The following is a 16,097-nucleotide window of genomic DNA, read 5'->3' as shown; positions in this document are numbered from 1 at the left end:
GCCTGATTGGCAGGCCCCACGTCACACGTAGGAAGTGGCAACCGGTTCTACCCAGCCTCCTACAACGACACAAAGGCAGTCAGTGAGACAGTTTGGGTCATCACTAGACACACCACTGCCTAAATCTATAACTACCCCCTGCTCTGTATTGCATTCTTACCTTGACCCACTCAACCGTCAGCCCTACGTCACAGATCCTAGATACCATCGACTTGGAATATGAGCGCACGTTCACGGCGACTCGAACACAGCTTGGGAAGTAGCTGGGGCGACGCTGACTACGCATCCGGTGACGAAGGCTCCATTCACTCGGCCAGCGACGAAGCCAGCGAATTGGAACTAGAGGACTCTGACAAAGAAACTGTACAAGAACCACGGACGACCGTGACACCCAGACCTAAGCGCAATCATCTCAGCAAGTCAACACCTACGGCGCAAACGCAGGCTCGGCCCGTGAGAAAGCCAGCAAGTCGGACCAAAGCCAGCCAGTCGCAAAGGATAGGACCCGACAGAACACCGAAACAAGACGCATCCGAGCCGAGCTTCATCATGCCTTCCATGAGTAACTCGCCAAGTGGTTACGGCGGCTCGCCAGGTCCAAAATCCCAGCCGCGGAACCGAGTAAGAAACACGACCCAAAACCGCCCATCAGACTCGCCCCTTGCACTAGGCAGCTCTTTCACGAAAGGGCCTGCCAGCGGATATCCGCAAGCGCCACAACAAAACCAGGAAGAAGTGAGCCCATGGCACTACGTGAACCTCTTCTGGGATAACGTCGCCGCACCACTCCTCGCCCACTTCCTAGACATCTTCTCCTACGCGATGCGACACTTTATCAAGCCGTTCTTAGGGGTCGCCCTCGGCGTTGGCATCCTAGTCTTCGGCATCCAGCTAGCATCCGGGATACTACGATCCACAGTATCGAACGCTGTAATGGGGCCTGTTTGCGCGATACCAGGCTCTTCCTACCTCATCCCCGCATGCGCTACGCTAGACACGTCAGAACCTCAGGCCGACTTTGAGGAACTCATCAATGTTCAAAGTCGATTCGAGGATATCCTGGACGCATCGAAAGATACTTCTGCTCTGCCCGCCACGATCAAGAACTCCGAGCTTGCTATTCGCGACTTGCGTATTCTTGTCAAGCACTCTCGTCTTCCGAGCCGCAAGGCCTTGGACAATGAATTCGAGTACTTTGTACAAACAGCTAACGAGGCTTCCGTCGATCTGTCTCGTTACAACAGTCGGATAGGGGCAGCTATAGACCGTGTAATTGCGACAAACACTTGGACGATGAACGTGTTGTCTGGTATCTCGGAGAAAGAGGCTTCCATTGGCGCCGTTGGCCGAGTTATCAACCAGGTCACGGGTGCGTTCGTCGCGCCACCGCCAACGCTCCAACAACGCATCTTCGACCAATACGTATCACACGTCAGCAAGAACAAAGACGAGATTACGCGTCTTATCGAAACAGCTCAAGCTCTGCTTCTTGTTTTGCACAACCTTGATGAGCGACTAGGCACCATCTACGAAATTGCAACAGGCGATGACCAGACGATAACAGGCAGACAAGAGGAGCTTCTTTCAAGCCTTTGGACGAAGCTCGGCGGTAACCGCGGGGATGTAAAAGCCAACACCAAGTCACTTAATCTACTTGCCAACATCGGAGCCTATCGCAAGAGAGCGGTCAATCATGTATCTGGCACACTTCTGAAGCTGCAAGAGATCCAGGCCGAGTTAGAGAACTTGCGTGAGGGAGTTGCGGCGCCAGAGATGTTGGGGTACAGAAGTGATCTACCTTTGGAGTACCATATCGATGCTATCGGGAAGGGTGTGGATAGGCTGCAGGTCAGTCGTGGAGAGCACATGAGGGTTGAGGGGGACACGTATAAGAGGCTTATGCGTGGCGGCGAAGAAGGTGAGGGTAGAAGGGAGCTGCCTGGACCGACAGTCACCGTGAGGGCGAAGTAGTAAGATCGTCTCTACACAGGCAGCTTTGGAGAAACCTGGCTTAGTACTTGGATATTTTTTGACGGCGTTCACAAGATTGTCTTTACTTTCCTTTTGGTTTTATTTTTCTACTTGGTACATCCCTAGATACCCATCTCATTCATAACTCATGACCGCAATGAACCACCATGTTTACAAAATTCAATACATCTGCACCTCAACCAAACATCTCCTCACACCTCCATCGCTCCCATCGCCTAGGCCTTCAAATTCCATTTCGTAGGCCACACATCCTCTCTGTGCACAAGCTTCTCTAAATCCATCCACACTACCTCCAACACCAAAGTACACTCTCTTCGCCGCTACCATTGTCTTACCCGTCTTCACCCGTCCCATCAGCGCGACAATCGCATCGGTAAACGCCGTGAGCGAAGCCGGCGAGTAGATAGTTTCCGAACCCAAGATGAACGTGTTCAAATCCGAAGACGAAGGAACCATCTCCAGGAGCTTCTCAACCGGCGTCCAAGACCCCGAGATGAATGTCATCGTGATCCCAGTTTCACTCATCGCCTTCTTGAAAGCTGCTAGGATCTCAGGAGTAAGATATACCTCGCTATTCTCCGCCGGTTCCAAGAGCGGATTCCCCGCCTCAGGGAACAGCGCTGCACTCTCCTCAGCGTTTAGCGTACCCACCCATGTCAGAACTAGATTGGGTAGAGTCACAAGCCGTAGAACGTCGGCGTTGTAATCTGTTAGAGTGAAGTAGATCCCAAGTTGGTTCGTAACCGCGTACTGAAAAAGGAGAAGCGAAGGCAGCGCAGACCCGCAACCCATCTCAATAACATGACCGACGCGCATGAGGTCATCGAGATCTTTCCGCGGTCCACGATCGAGCAGGTAGCGGACGAGATCGAGACTGCATTCCCAGGTCTTGTAGCCGCCTTCGTAGACGTTTTGGCGGAGGTCGGAGTCCTTTGGGTGAGTGTCAGTTTGTGGATGGAAGGAGGGGATAGGAAGGCATTACATCGAGACCTGTCAGAGGTGTTTGGGAAGATCCATCGTCTTCAGCCATGAGTTGAAGGCGCACATCGAAGAGTTCGCGGCGGGGCAGACGAGTTGTGAAGCCTTTGGGGCTGGTTATGTTGATGGTTGAGTAGGAGAGTTTGTCTGGGAGGCTGGCTAGCTAGGACCCTTGTTAGTATCGCTTGTAAGAACATCTTCATCATCTCGATGAGAGAGAAGGGTAAGGAATTGAGAGATTGTCCCATGTCTATACAAAGTTCAAAAGCGCATACCTACCAGCTCATCGAGATCATGTGCTTTGGCCGCAATAGGTGGTGGGACATTGCGATCTGTCGTTGTTTGCTGTTGCCCTTGCTCTTGCACATCGTTGGGGTCTTCTTCTATGTCGTCGCCTGAAAAGCCGAAACTGAATGCCATGATGAAATGCTGAACTGGGGTTGGATCAGGTTAGACTGATATGCAAGATGTCAGTTTGGTGGTTGGTGGGGCTTCTTTCATGTGAAAGATAATTTTGGGTCTTATCGATAAGCAAATGGTGTGTGCACGGGTGAATGTCTACTACATAGATGCGCTCTGTTCTTAGTTTGTCTCAAGTCTTAGTTGGATTAATCATCATTTTGATTTGAGGATAGCGAAGAAATGCACTTTACTTCTGACCGGAGAGTCTCCCCACGCGACTTATGCGGAAAGTCAAAGGGTGTCTTGCTGCTTCCTAGCAATATGACGCGTATACGCCTTGTACGCATGTTCCAGTATCACAGCCCATTCTCATCCCGTGTATACCGGGTGGAACGCGTGCATCCTTACTCCTTCTTCACCTCAACACCATTACTGTTCTCTTCTTTCTCCGCCTGTCGCTCCTCGGCCAGCGTCCGCTCCATCTGCCTAGCGCATGCCTCCATCGTGTCCTTGTCCAACTCCCATCCCGTTGTGTCGATCCCCTTCGCCTTGGCGTCGGCGATGATCTGCTGTCGCTCCACAATCTTCTCGCGCATGAGCTTGATGGCACCCCCGAGCACAACTGCCTCGCTTCGGCCTTGTCCCTCCAAGCCGGGTACTATTGAGGCAAGTCGGTCGAAGCCTTCTCTAATCGCTTCGCGTCGCTTCTGCTCGGAACGGATGTGGTTCTCTTTCTTTTGAGCTTCGGTAAGGCGGGGCCGGTCGGCGGCGTTTGTGGGACTTTGCGACTCCGGCATGATGGCGTGGAGGCGGTTGTACGATTGTATCGTCTGACGCGAATGGCCAGTGTGTTCGGGTAGGTAGAGTAGATTTCAGCTGGCACGAACCGGTTCGCTGGATGTGGCTACTTGGGATATTTTCTTGCGTTATGCTGTATGTTCGGTCAAGGAGACCAAGGCGACGTTCTGAGGCACAGGCTGTGGTACGCGACTGCTATAGTGTTGTAGGGGACAGCAGGCGCTCACCTGGGCATAGTTCCTGCCCTTCATGTGAATGGGCCGACGGGTGCCGAGCTTGGAGGCATACACCACTCAACGCGGGCTATACCAGCAAGCCGGTGCTACAATGTGCGATGGGCATCCGTGTGTGTGGTAGGAGGTGCGATGGTAGAGGCGCGCTATCGATACGCGTGGGTGAAGCGGAAGCTCTCCATGGCTAGCACGTGCTTGGTACCATGGCGATAAGATGCACAATGTGCAGATGAGGGCATCTCTACTAGTAAAACGGCTGTTTGTTTCAATGTTAGCAGCGACGCTGACATGGCGCTATCAAGCAAGAAACACGCGGCTAATTAAAACGTTGTTTCAAGGTGGCCGGACCCCGTCAGCGCGATATGAGGCTCCTGGCTCCCTGCACCCAACAGCGTGTGACGCACTCCGGTGGATCTTCCGCGCCACCAGGAACCACGTCGGCCACGACGCGACGCCCAGAGATACCGCCGGCAGTAGCAACCCTCGGTCGAGAGTGAAAACGACGGCTCAGGGCCAGTGACAGAGTCGCCACGCTGTAGGAGAAATTGCAAGAGAAGGCACGACCCCGCTAGGACATCCCACTGGGCAGCTGCAGCCCGGGAGCACGCACTACACCACCACCGCCGTGACATGCGCCCAACCGCGGCCGCACTCCTCCACCCACGCCATTGAATCCTCCCACGCACTCCACCATGGACGGCACCCGGGGGAGCAATCGCCGCATCAACAGCCTCCAGGCCCAGGACCGCCTGCGACGACGCAGTTCAGCCAACGCCCAGGGGAAGCGCCCCGTCACGGCCCAAGATGCCTATCTCTATGCCCTCCGCGCGGCATACCTCGCATACCTCCTCCAACCCCGGCAGAAGCGGGTGCAACATGTCCCCGCCGCGCCCAAACATGTCCAGCGATCGTCGACCTCGATAAACGACCTCATGAAGGACTTCTCCCTCATACGGGACTCCAAGAGCACGCGCTTCCCCCGCGACTTCATGGCTGCACTGGACAAACGGATCACAAAGGTGTTGATGGGGCAGGAGCGCATGCCTGAGTTCCAGGATGCCACGGTCAAGCGAACGTTCGCCGTCTTCCTGAATGCATTCAAGGACCCGTCGTTCAGGAAGAACATGGACAAAGATAGGAGAGTCGAGGACCTTCTTCTGATTTTCTACTCCAACGCCACAAAGGAACTGCAAAAGGGGAAGGCGCCTGGAGATGACAGCTGGAAGCTCATGGTAGATCGGCACGTCGCTCTCTTCCTACGTCTTGTCAGCTCTTGCCTCAAAGACCATGACTGGCAAAAGGACAGACCCGAACTTGCGCATCGGTTGGCCACGATGGAGAAGAAGTTACTCGTACACGACCAAGATTTGGCGGCGGAGAACCAGCGCAATGGCGGTCAGGGTGGCACAACAGTCGAAGTCGAGGTTCCGCGAAGTTATGAAGTCAAGGACATGCCCCTCGTCTTGGTAGTGTCACGCATCTTCGCTGTAGGGTACTCCGATGTACAAGCCGATATCAACCGATACAAGTCCGTATGGACGGAGAAGGCTGCGCTGCAGGATCTCAAGACATACCAGGCGCACCTCAGTCTCATGACCAAGAAGACGCTGAACAGTGACGACTTCGATACCGAGGAGGCGTACGAGGCATGGAAGAACCAAGAGGTGCCAGACCTCTCGCAGATGATACTGGCAATCATCCAGTCCAACCCCGAGCTCGCAAAGAGTTCACCCGGATCTGTGCCACACTTCAAGCCCAATGCTTCTTTGGACCCCGGCTACTCAGACGGTTCGAGGCAGGGTTCTATGTCGTCAGAGAACGGCTCCTCATATGTCATTGACCAGTCTGTGGATATGAACGGGCTCAGCCTCAACGACGACCCAAATGATAGCTCATCCTATACCTTCATACCTTCAGATCCACGTGCCACTTATCGTGCGATACTGAATGAAGCACTGACGTATGATCTGGCGGACAACGACCTCGAACCATCCGAAGCTACCAACGAGAACCCGTCTGTGAAGCTACTGTCAAAACAATCGGCTGAGCTTTTGAATGAGATAGCCCTCCGATGGAGGATACCACAATTTTCCCGTCTCGTCTTGTTCCTAGACGTCATACGCGACAAGTACATTAACCAAGACATCAGTCTGGATACCCTCGATGCTGCCTTCAACTATGTCAAGGAACCACCGCCAGCTGACAAGAAGGCCAATCGAATGAGCCATATTCCAGTACAAGTGTCGTTGTTTGACCGAACGAAATGGACAATCCAGGACTACACTCTCAACCAGCAGATTCTGTCAACGTTGCACGACTGCCTGTTAAGAGAGTTGTATGAGCTGATGATGCATGTATACGACACCAAACCGCCTGCACTCGGACCGGTGATGTACATACTTGAGACCCACATCTACGACGACCCTACTTTCCCCGGCACCGAAGAAGACATGGATCAGTTCACTGAACAATTGCGTCACGGACTAAGGGACAAGGCTGGCGACGTATACCGAGAGCTGCTAGCGAAGCACATCCCGGACACCAAAGAAGAATGGGAGTTCTACCATGTCATTGAGCTGGGTCGTGCTGTGGTCAAGCTATGCGAGCGGATACAGAAGCGCTACCGCAAGAACCCAGAGGTCATGGGTGCTAGTCCCATGAATTGCCTCGTTGAGAAGATGTTTCCCTCTTACGCCGCAGATGCGCGGGACCTTGTCGCTCGGATCATGGACGTTGCTCAAAGCAAAGGAGAGGATGTACCCGTACAGGATGGCTTCGACTTGTACAAAGAGCTTGTTGAGATACGCCGCATACACAGCGATGCTCTACCAGGCAAAAACTTTGCTTTTAGCATCGAAGATCAGCTACAGGACTTTGTGTGGAGATGGATTCAGATGACGGATCAAAACCTTATTGGGTGGGTTGACAACGCTTTCAAGGCAGACCAATTCCAGATCGAATCGCAGAACCCCATTCCTTCAGACGAGGAGCGCCACAGTGTCTCGGTCGTGGATGTCTTCCGGTCCTTCAATCAGAGTATCGAGCAGATTGTCTCACTAAACTGGGATAACGATGTCCAATACGCCAAATTCATGACTGCTGTGTCGAAATCGATCGGTGTCGCACTTGCGAGATACTGCGAACTTGTTGAGCAGAAGTTCGCCAAGGAGATGGATCGCTTGACCCCTGAGCAGGAGGCTGCCGCTCATCAGACCAAATCAGAGAAGTGGTTGTCGACTGTCAAGGACTTCTACAGCCAGAAAGAGAAGGTCGAGCCCTTTCAATTCTACCCAGAGGTAAGTATTCGACTCAATGACATGTTCAATGCTTACGAATACAGTCGCTTGTCAAACTCAACAACATTGAGTATGCAATGCAGCAACTAGATAAGCTCGAGCGCGAGATTGGCGTCGATGCGTGCGCCGAAGTCATCCAAAAGCATTCCCCACCACCGACACAACGCCTTCGAAACAACAACTTCGTCTTCACCATCAAAATCATCGAGGCTGAAGACCTGAAAGCTTGCGACATGAATGGTCTAAGTGATCCATACGTTGTGCTTGGTGATGAGTATCAAAAGCGTCTGGCAAAGACTCGGGTCATCTACCGCAACCTCAACCCTCGTTGGGACGAGACAATTGACATCACGACTAATGGCCCGCTGAACGTCGTTGCAACAATCTGGGACTGGGACGCTATGGGCGACCATGACTGCGTCGGCCGGACGTCTCTCAAGCTCGATCCATCACACTTCCGGGACTATATGCCCCGAGAATACTGGCTTGACTTGGATACGCAGGGTCGTCTGTTGCTGCGTGTGAGCATGGAAGGCGAGCGAGACGATATCCAGTTCTACTTCGGCAAGTCGTTCAGAACACTTAAGAGGACTGAGCGTGACATGACACGGAAGATCACAGACAAGGTAGGCGTATTGCCATTACAATACACAATTTGCGCTAACAATGGCAGCTTTCATCGTTCATCGGCTACAAGCTTTCGCGTCGCTCACTTGATGCCTTGCTCAATAAGGGCGTAGCATCGAAGGTCACCAACTACTTAGGAAACTTCCGACAAGCCAGGCCTATGTCTGTCATTCAAGGCCCTACACAACAGGACGTCACGCAAGCTCTCGGTCCTTTGTTCGTCTACTTTGACGAAAACTTCGCGATCATGAAGCAGACGCTGACAGACGCTGCAATGATCATGGTTATGACAAGACTCTGGAAGGAGGCACTCGCGACCATAGAGTCCCTACTCGTACCTCCGCTATCCGACAAGCTCTCGCAACAGCGCCCGTTGACACAACAAGAGCTTGACATTGTGTTCAAGTGGCTGAAGATGCTTTTCGACTTTTTCCACGCTGTAGATGAGGATGGGAATGTTGAGGGTGTACCCATGGACGTGCTCAAGTCACCCAAGTACCATGAGCTTCAGAACCTCAACTTCTTCTACTTTGAAGCTACTGAAGACCTGATCCGTACGTCCGAATCAATGGCTGCAGCTAGTGCACGACGACAGCAAGAACAATCCCAACGCCTGAACCGCATGTCGGCGCCGCCTGCTATGGGCCACCAGTTTGGTGGTGCCGCGGGACTTGTCGGGATGCCGACCAGGAAACACAAGACCATTATGCTGTCGCGCAATCTTGGCACAATGAAGAAAGCCAAGGAAGAAAAGAGGAAGGAAGCACAGGCTGAGCCTAACGACGACATGATCTTGAGGATACTGAGAATGAGGCCCGAGGCGGAGAGGTACCTGAAGGACAGAAGCAGACAGAAGGTACCCATCGCCATTCCTTTTCCATATTCACGCTTACTGACGAACAACAGGAACGCCTTGCCGCTGCGCAAGCGGCAGAAATGATCGTACGACAGAGTCTCAACTCGGGCGGTGGTCGCATGACGGGCGGCATGGGCGGCCCACGTCGATAAGAGAAAGCCACCCGTGGACTCTTTTTGTCACATGTCACATGTCACTGTTTTGGCGTTCGTTTGCTTTCTGATACCTCTGCATCATTGTGTGTCGTTTGGGCGTTGAGTATACTTAGCTAATGTATTATCGGTGGCATCCGCTTCATGGTATGTGGGATGGACAGCGAGGCGTCTATATGAAGGCTTTCGCAGATACGAGTTGATATGAAGTAGGATAGCTAGCTAGATGATATCCATGGTGTTCAATGTAGGCAGGTGTGTTGTGCGGTAATTAAAGTGTCGTAGGACCGTCACATCATGTCTCACATGAACGTACGTCAGGAAGTGCTGCTCGATGTCATTCCTCAGGGTCACAAACGCCTAAGTCTCACCCTCGTTTCGTCAACTATCAGATGTCGTCGTCTTGTCTTCTTGTCTAAATCCACGCTAATCTAGGGGAACAAAAAACATCCGAGAGCCTACTTTAACGTTAGTTTATCTACTTTGCAAGTTCTTGTTTCAACGTAGTCTGCAGACCTGTCCAGCGTTCTTGTATGAGGTAGATTCATATAAATTCGCGGTCTAGCCGCCAATATCCTCTTTACACAAAACAGTCGGTGCGCGTTTCCATGTCTGGTCCTCGAAAGTGCGCGTGTTCACCTTCACTTCACCGTTTGCTTCCAGGTAACCGCGCTTTGACCATTTTTGAACATCCATAACGGCCATTGTGACTCTGCGTCTTCTCTCCCGTAGCTCCAACATCGGAGCACACCGCGATTCAAGACTTCGTCAACACTCGGAACCAGGATGTCGGAGGCTTTCGTACCTTGCAGCAACCTCCCCGGAGATCTTAGCAAATGGCTTGGTCCCGAGCGGATATCGCTGGAAATCGGCTATGGCAGCGATAGCGAAGTGTTCGACGCGCCGTTGAGGCAACTACGCAACACGTCTGACTACTTCTTCGATCAGTGAGTCTACTACCTCTTATTACCTCACTTTGGAGACATCCTGCACAATATCGCACAAGTGTCACCAAGCGAACTCATACTAACATAATCTAGACTGGACGAATTATCCGAGTACTTCAGCCTGCCTGATGTATCACCACGCAATTTCCGCATCTACCTCGACTTCCTCAAGACCGGTTACCTCAATCAACCCGATTCGGACGATATCACTGATCAGAGAATCTCTTTCGGTAGACTCATCCATGTCTTCATGTTCGCCAACGAATTAGGGATCATTTTGCTCCGAAATGCGGTTCTAGACGAATTCTTCCTGCGCATCTACGACAACCCTGACGATCTTCCGTACAAGTGTATTTTCAACATATACAAAGCTACCACTCCGAATTCTTCCCTACGTCACCTAGCTGTCGACGCCGTAGTGAAGATTGGAAAGAAGGCGGATGTCAAAGAATGGATGCACGACCTGCCGAAACAGTTCTTGATGGACTGCTTGACTTCCGCAAGCGAAGATCGGATAGTACCCTTTCCCAAACATCTTTCCGAAGATGACATCATGGACCGGCTGGAGGGAATGAGGAAGGCGATGTGTGAAGTGTTCCATGTCCACGATTCTGAGCCAGATGATCAAGAATTGGGGTCGCAAGCTGGAACTTCCGTTCGTACAGAGGACAGCCGCCGACCCGGAAGAGGAGCGGAGGGAAAAGGAAAGGAGGCTGAAGAGGACGCAGAAGATGAGGCTCAAGCTCAGAATGTGGACTCAGAGTTGCACGAGACGTTTGATGAGGAGTCCGCTGCGAGGATGGAGTATGTCATGGGGCCGTTGCCTATCAGAGAGAGGCATTAGATGTCCCTCTGTTGCCCACAAATCCTCTAGATACCCCCACATTGTACTTTTAGGCATATGAAAGCGATCGGACACATCCTTGATGACCGTCGTTCTGGCAACGAGTCATCTCCTTGTCGATGATTAGGTAGCACTCCTACCTCATGCGTCAGGCGATACTTATCGTTTTGAAGATTATACAAACGTTCTTATCAACCGCGATCTTTCTAAGCCACCGAATTGCATTATCGTGGCGACCGAGTAAGACAATCCATTCCAAACGCTGAACCAGGCACCAGTGCGAGAGACTAAGGCAAACGCTCTTGCAGAGCGCGTGCCACGCTGGGTATTCGCCCAATGACGTGTCTCCACCGTGCGCACAGGTAAGTGAGGGGTAACCGCAGTCCGGATCTTAGGGTGAAGGACGGGACTCACTTATCATAAAGACTGGAGGGTATAAAGAAGCGAAATTTTCTCTCCACTCTTATTCTCCAGTCTCACCACCAAAAAAATCTTGGAAAGACCCGGTTCAGGCTGCGGACATATTCAACTTACTATCGCACAAATCCTATCCAAGTCACCGACAATTCTCGTACTAAGATGAAGTCTTTCTTCGCTATCTTCCTTGCCGCTTTGGGCCTCTTGACTTGCACTGTGCGTAACTTCCCACCGATTTCAGCAATTTCTTGCGCTCAACATCGACTAATTTGGCCAATAGACCAACGCCACGGCTGTGCCTCAAGCCCAAGATCTCTCCATGGGCAGCGTTCAGATATCCGGCGACAACATAGTTCTCGTAGAGCTGGAGGTAACCGACGACCGGTTCCCCGACGTCACCTTCACGGGCACCGCGGAATCTGTCTACGAGGAGATGAAGGCGCTCAAGCCCGAGGCCTTCCCGGACACGAAGGATTTAGATGTCGCCCAAGCGCGCTCCTTGCACAAGCGATCAACCGTAAGTCTCCAAGCTCATGTCACCCTCGGAACTTTAGTCATGCATGCTCACACCATTGTCAATAGCTCAACTGTGAATGGGGCAGAGATGTCTTTGGCCACAAGTCTTGCAACGACGGCTGGAATCGCCTGAACGGACTTCACCACACCTGGTACTGTGTCAATGGTGGATTCAATCACTGCGCCATCGTTAGCTGCTCATACAATTGCGCTGTCTACTTATGCAACTTGGTATGTCTTATTTACCCCAATACATTTGAGCATGAAGAGCTGATCTGATGACTATTGTAGCGCGACACTAGATTCTGTGCTTTGGGCAGCGATATTGGCGTCGACATGGACTATATTCGCAATACCTGTGACAGCGATTCCACCAAAGTTCCTGCTGGGCGAAGGGATTTCGATGAGCACTGGATCGGCCTCAGTATGGTCAATAATTGTTAAAGGATGACGATCAGGCCCTACTTCGAAGATAGAACCGTTATTAAGGGCCTTGTAGTTCTGCATTCCTTGGTCTGGGTACCTCAAAGCATTGAGGATATTCTTTCTCCCAAGCCCAGCATGTCTTTGCCACTTATTCATCCAGCCCAAGATATAGTATTAGCAATTCTGGGTTCAACATGACCTTTTCCAGCTTTGATATCATCTCCTCCTTACTGCCACCTTCCCCCAATATCTTTCTGATAGCCGAAGAACTAACCTCTTCTCTCTTCTCATCACCCTCAGTATCTCTTCCACTACCCAAAAACGTCACTGTACCCCCAGTCTTCTTGTGGCAAACCCACGTCGGCCCCACTCCCTCATGGCATCTTACCAGAATTTCATGCAGTAAGTTGTCTTGCCTGGATCTAACATGCGCCTCGCCTTCCAAAGCAGCATGCCCACCGCAGTACTCTTGGATCCGTAGAGATATGCGACATTCGTGACTCGCGCCTCCGCATTCATAGCTGAAGTCTCCCTTCCTGCTGGTTGGTGTAGAGATCAAGCGCCAAGATCTACATCCAGGTAACCGTCTGGGCGGACGCTTTGGACCCTTGAACAGACTAGATGCCCGGGTAATGTCGCTGGTGATTATTTCTCCCCATCCTGAGATCCAAAAGGGCTTCGATTCCACTTTCTCGCGTTCGAATTTATCGCTTCCAGCTAGGACTACAAAGGAAACTTGAAATCCGTCTTTCTTCGCTTCTTCGATCAGAGTAGTCCCGTATCTTTCCAGATCTGTGCGATGGCCTTTGTAGAACCAAGTCCAGCGCTGCAGTAGGTCGTTTTGTAGTAGCGCGATTCTTTGTTCTTTCTCGGTGGCGAAGACTTTTCCGTTAATCATAGCGCCGTCTTTCGCTTTGAGTCTGTCGCGTAGTGGAAGTAAGACAACGGCGATGGTGGTGGAGGAGCTGCGTAGGAATGTGTGGAAGGCCAGTTCGATGTGACCAAGATGCGGTGGGTTGAAGGAGCCAGTGTACATTATGATCTTGTTCTCGCGATTGCGATGGAGTACTGGCGCATGCTTTGGTGAGGTGAAGTACGAGTCGGAAGGGGCTGGGAGCGATATGGACTTTGAGGCTAGGCGGATGTAGTATTCCAATGGGGCGGTCGCTGATTCTGAGTACGGGCTGTGTACGTCGGTTGATTTACGCTGGGATGTATCCACAATCGACTCCTTGAGTGACGGGTCTCGTGACTCGCAACTAGGCTCGCGTTGTCTTTTGCGCGAGATCTGCGGTAGAGGGCGAAGTGACTGAGCAGCGTCAGAAGGATCTGGCGATACGTCTTTCGCCGGTAGCTTCTCATCATGCCCTGGTACTGGTGTCTCATCTTTTCCTGCAGGATCTTCGTGGATGATAACATGCGAAAGCGCAACATTCGCTTCGCGCCTTTGGCACTCCTTCCTCTTCTGGCTCACCTTGTCTTCTTCATATTGACGCATGGCGGTTATGATGAAAATTGGTGGGAGTGGAGGGTGCGGACGCGTCCCTTGCAAGATCAGCCGTTTGTATGATAACGAAAGTCCAACCGCGGTGAGCGGCCGATTGCTCGTTCCGGTGTCTGCGCACCACACGACCACTGGACAATTTTGATAGGAAATCTTCCAAAAAACCAGCGGGAAGTCTTTCAAGCGAGCGCGATATGCTATTAACGAAATAATCGTTCTTCTATAGACGTCAACATAGTACAACGAGTGTCGGGTTACTTGCAGGGATAAGTTCGGCCCACGTTTGTACGTTACCCTCCCACGGTTCAGTTTGATTGACCCGGATCACTCATAGGTCACGACTGGACCACCAGGCAACTCATCGAGCCATCCTTCAACCGGCTCCTTCACAGCCTGTGGTACCCCACACTTGGTCGACACATCGGCAGCCTGTGTCGTCAACCCCGTGCAGGTGTTCCCGAAGCAGCGTTGGTCCATCGCTTTCTGCAGCGCACCCTCTTTCCAGCCAAAGACATAATCGCCGTGCTGGCCATAGCCAGTCCTATACATGATTAGTGTTGTTCCCCCACAGCCGCTGCAGGTCACTCACGCATCACCCATGCTGTAGACAAACGGCTGCGACCCATCCTCAGGCCAGACAGACACGTCATTGAAAGGCGTAGTATCCCACATGACCTCGTACATGAGCTGAGGCATCTTCACTGGATGAGTCGATGGGCAAGGACCGCCAGACTCGAAGGATCCAGATGTAGGGTACGCGACATGATCTTTGTGGTTCGGAGAATCGACGTTCTTGCCATCCCAGCATCTGTTTCCAAGATCAGCAATATGCGCTAAGCCAGGTAGGTAGAGTCCACAAACGTTGGGAATGTAATAGTCGTTCTGATCCCACCCCCACACATGCCCGGTGGCAAGCTCGCTGTGTCAATTTCTCCGATACATGGCGCCCCACCAAAAGGATCTTGCTGTTTGTTCGTGAAACAGCGATGGCAGAGCTGTTTCTGCTGACCCTCCTTAGCTCTCAAGCCTGGATCACCAACCAGCATCCTGAAACCCTTGGGAAACGCGGTCACCGTACTCTTTCCGTCGTATGGCGGGATGTAGTATACCGTAACGCCTTCTCTGCCTTGTAGACCCAAGTTGACCATTTGTGGGACGCGTTGGAAGGTTCCGTTACGCGCTTTGAAGTAGAGATTTGCGGTCCAGTAGTTTGATAGGTCTTCGGCGAAATCGCAGGTTGTGCAAGTGGCTTCCGTGCTGGGGTCAAGGTCGAGCGGTGGCATAGAGACATTGAAGGCGTTTCCGCCGACGATCTGGTCTAAACAATGACATGCAAATTTAGTATACGTACTGTAGCAAGGTAGTATATGGGCATCGCTTACGCATGTGTGCTGAAGGTGCAATGCCGGGTTGGACAAGTGGGTCGATACGGTCGTAGACTAGTTGAGAGCACTGGAAACGTAGCATCGCCGCTGTTGCAAACTGTCGGGCCTCGAGGTCGTGAGTCGGCGATGCTGCGACATTGTGTAACAAAGAGGTGAGCGTGAGCGTGAGCGAGGACCAGTACATGCTGACGATCAAGTGGTCTGACAACGAGAAAATGGAATGTAGATGTTGGGAATCAGGGAACGTGCTGTTGTGGCACATGAGTCTCATAATATATCATGAATGACGTTCGAAGCAAGTCTCCACATGGAACTCACCCCACATCATGTTCACGGTTCGCCATGTCGGGTAGTTTCATCGAAGGATCCTTTCCTATAGAAGGTTCTAAAGTCAACTGCCGTATATGCTCCTGTTGATTGCTTGTATAAATATGTGGGTTGACCAATCGGATCCTAGCAAGTATCCTGGGCGGTTACCGACAAAGTGAGCATGCAACAAGGGTGGATCAGTCAGTGGCCAGTAGAAACTTGAGTTCCCTCATGGCCTGGGCATGGATTGCGGAATGCATGGGGCCCACTAGGTTGTGCTCCTGGATTGCTGGGATGACGTAGTGGCGAGCGGTGCCCCTGGGTGGGTGTCGTAGGATGCCGGTCTTGAAGAGGATGCCGAGACGCATTATCCCGCACGCAACGCAGAGTGCTGTATTGAAGGAGTGGTTCCAGG

The 16,097-nt window shown here is 52.0% G+C and overlaps 7 protein-coding genes across 7 annotated transcripts; 3 read left to right on the top strand and 4 right to left on the bottom strand.

The window, feature by feature from the left end:
* Nucleotides 1-219: 219 nt before the first annotated feature.
* Nucleotides 220-1,971, top strand: J4E90_003956 (uncharacterized protein; the record flags this gene model as incomplete). Its single annotated transcript, XM_051433522.1, has 1 exon — nucleotides 220-1,971. The coding sequence occupies one exon, from the start codon at nucleotides 220-222 to the stop codon at nucleotides 1,969-1,971; it is 1,752 nt and encodes a 583-aa protein (XP_051292040.1).
* Nucleotides 1,972-2,151: 180 nt separating this feature from the next.
* On the bottom strand, nucleotides 2,152-3,390 carry J4E90_003955 (uncharacterized protein; the record flags this gene model as incomplete). The annotated part of the gene is made up of 3 exons (XM_051433521.1): nucleotides 2,152-2,922; nucleotides 2,975-3,133; nucleotides 3,250-3,390. 3 exons carry the CDS (start codon nucleotides 3,388-3,390, stop codon nucleotides 2,152-2,154), a joined length of 1,071 nt encoding a protein of 356 aa, XP_051292039.1.
* A 386-nt stretch (nucleotides 3,391-3,776) lies between these two features.
* Nucleotides 3,777-4,169, bottom strand: J4E90_003954 (uncharacterized protein; the record flags this gene model as incomplete). The annotated part of the gene is made up of 1 exon (XM_051433520.1): nucleotides 3,777-4,169. One exon carries the CDS (start codon nucleotides 4,167-4,169, stop codon nucleotides 3,777-3,779), a length of 393 nt encoding a protein of 130 aa, XP_051292038.1.
* Nucleotides 4,170-5,095: 926 nt separating this feature from the next.
* J4E90_003953 (uncharacterized protein) lies at nucleotides 5,096-9,334 on the top strand (the record flags this gene model as incomplete). The annotated part of the gene is made up of 4 exons (XM_051433519.1): nucleotides 5,096-7,699; nucleotides 7,744-8,325; nucleotides 8,373-9,182; nucleotides 9,233-9,334. 4 exons carry the CDS (start codon nucleotides 5,096-5,098, stop codon nucleotides 9,332-9,334), a joined length of 4,098 nt encoding a protein of 1,365 aa, XP_051292037.1.
* Nucleotides 9,335-9,640: 306 nt separating this feature from the next.
* On the top strand, nucleotides 9,641-11,125 carry J4E90_003952 (uncharacterized protein; the record flags this gene model as incomplete). The annotated part of the gene is made up of 3 exons (XM_051433518.1): nucleotides 9,641-9,646; nucleotides 10,067-10,281; nucleotides 10,375-11,125. 3 exons carry the CDS (start codon nucleotides 9,641-9,643, stop codon nucleotides 11,123-11,125), a joined length of 972 nt encoding a protein of 323 aa, XP_051292036.1.
* A 1,743-nt stretch (nucleotides 11,126-12,868) lies between these two features.
* J4E90_003951 (uncharacterized protein) lies at nucleotides 12,869-13,982 on the bottom strand (the record flags this gene model as incomplete). Its single annotated transcript, XM_051433517.1, has 2 exons — nucleotides 12,869-13,005; nucleotides 13,058-13,982. 2 exons carry the CDS (start codon nucleotides 13,980-13,982, stop codon nucleotides 12,869-12,871), a joined length of 1,062 nt encoding a protein of 353 aa, XP_051292035.1.
* A 330-nt stretch (nucleotides 13,983-14,312) lies between these two features.
* On the bottom strand, nucleotides 14,313-15,455 carry J4E90_003950 (uncharacterized protein; the record flags this gene model as incomplete). The annotated part of the gene is made up of 4 exons (XM_051433516.1): nucleotides 14,313-14,529; nucleotides 14,578-14,796; nucleotides 14,850-15,306; nucleotides 15,371-15,455. The coding sequence occupies 4 exons, from the start codon at nucleotides 15,453-15,455 to the stop codon at nucleotides 14,313-14,315; spliced, it is 978 nt and encodes a 325-aa protein (XP_051292034.1).
* Between the last annotated feature and the right edge of the window lie 642 nt (nucleotides 15,456-16,097).

Source organism: Alternaria incomplexa, assembly GCF_024043165.1.
Source record: "Alternaria incomplexa strain BMP 0042 chromosome Unknown scaffold_5, whole genome shotgun sequence".
In the NCBI taxonomy this organism is placed as follows: Eukaryota; Fungi; Ascomycota; class Dothideomycetes; order Pleosporales; family Pleosporaceae; genus Alternaria; species Alternaria incomplexa.
This window is presented reverse-complemented; position numbering and strand designations above follow the sequence as displayed.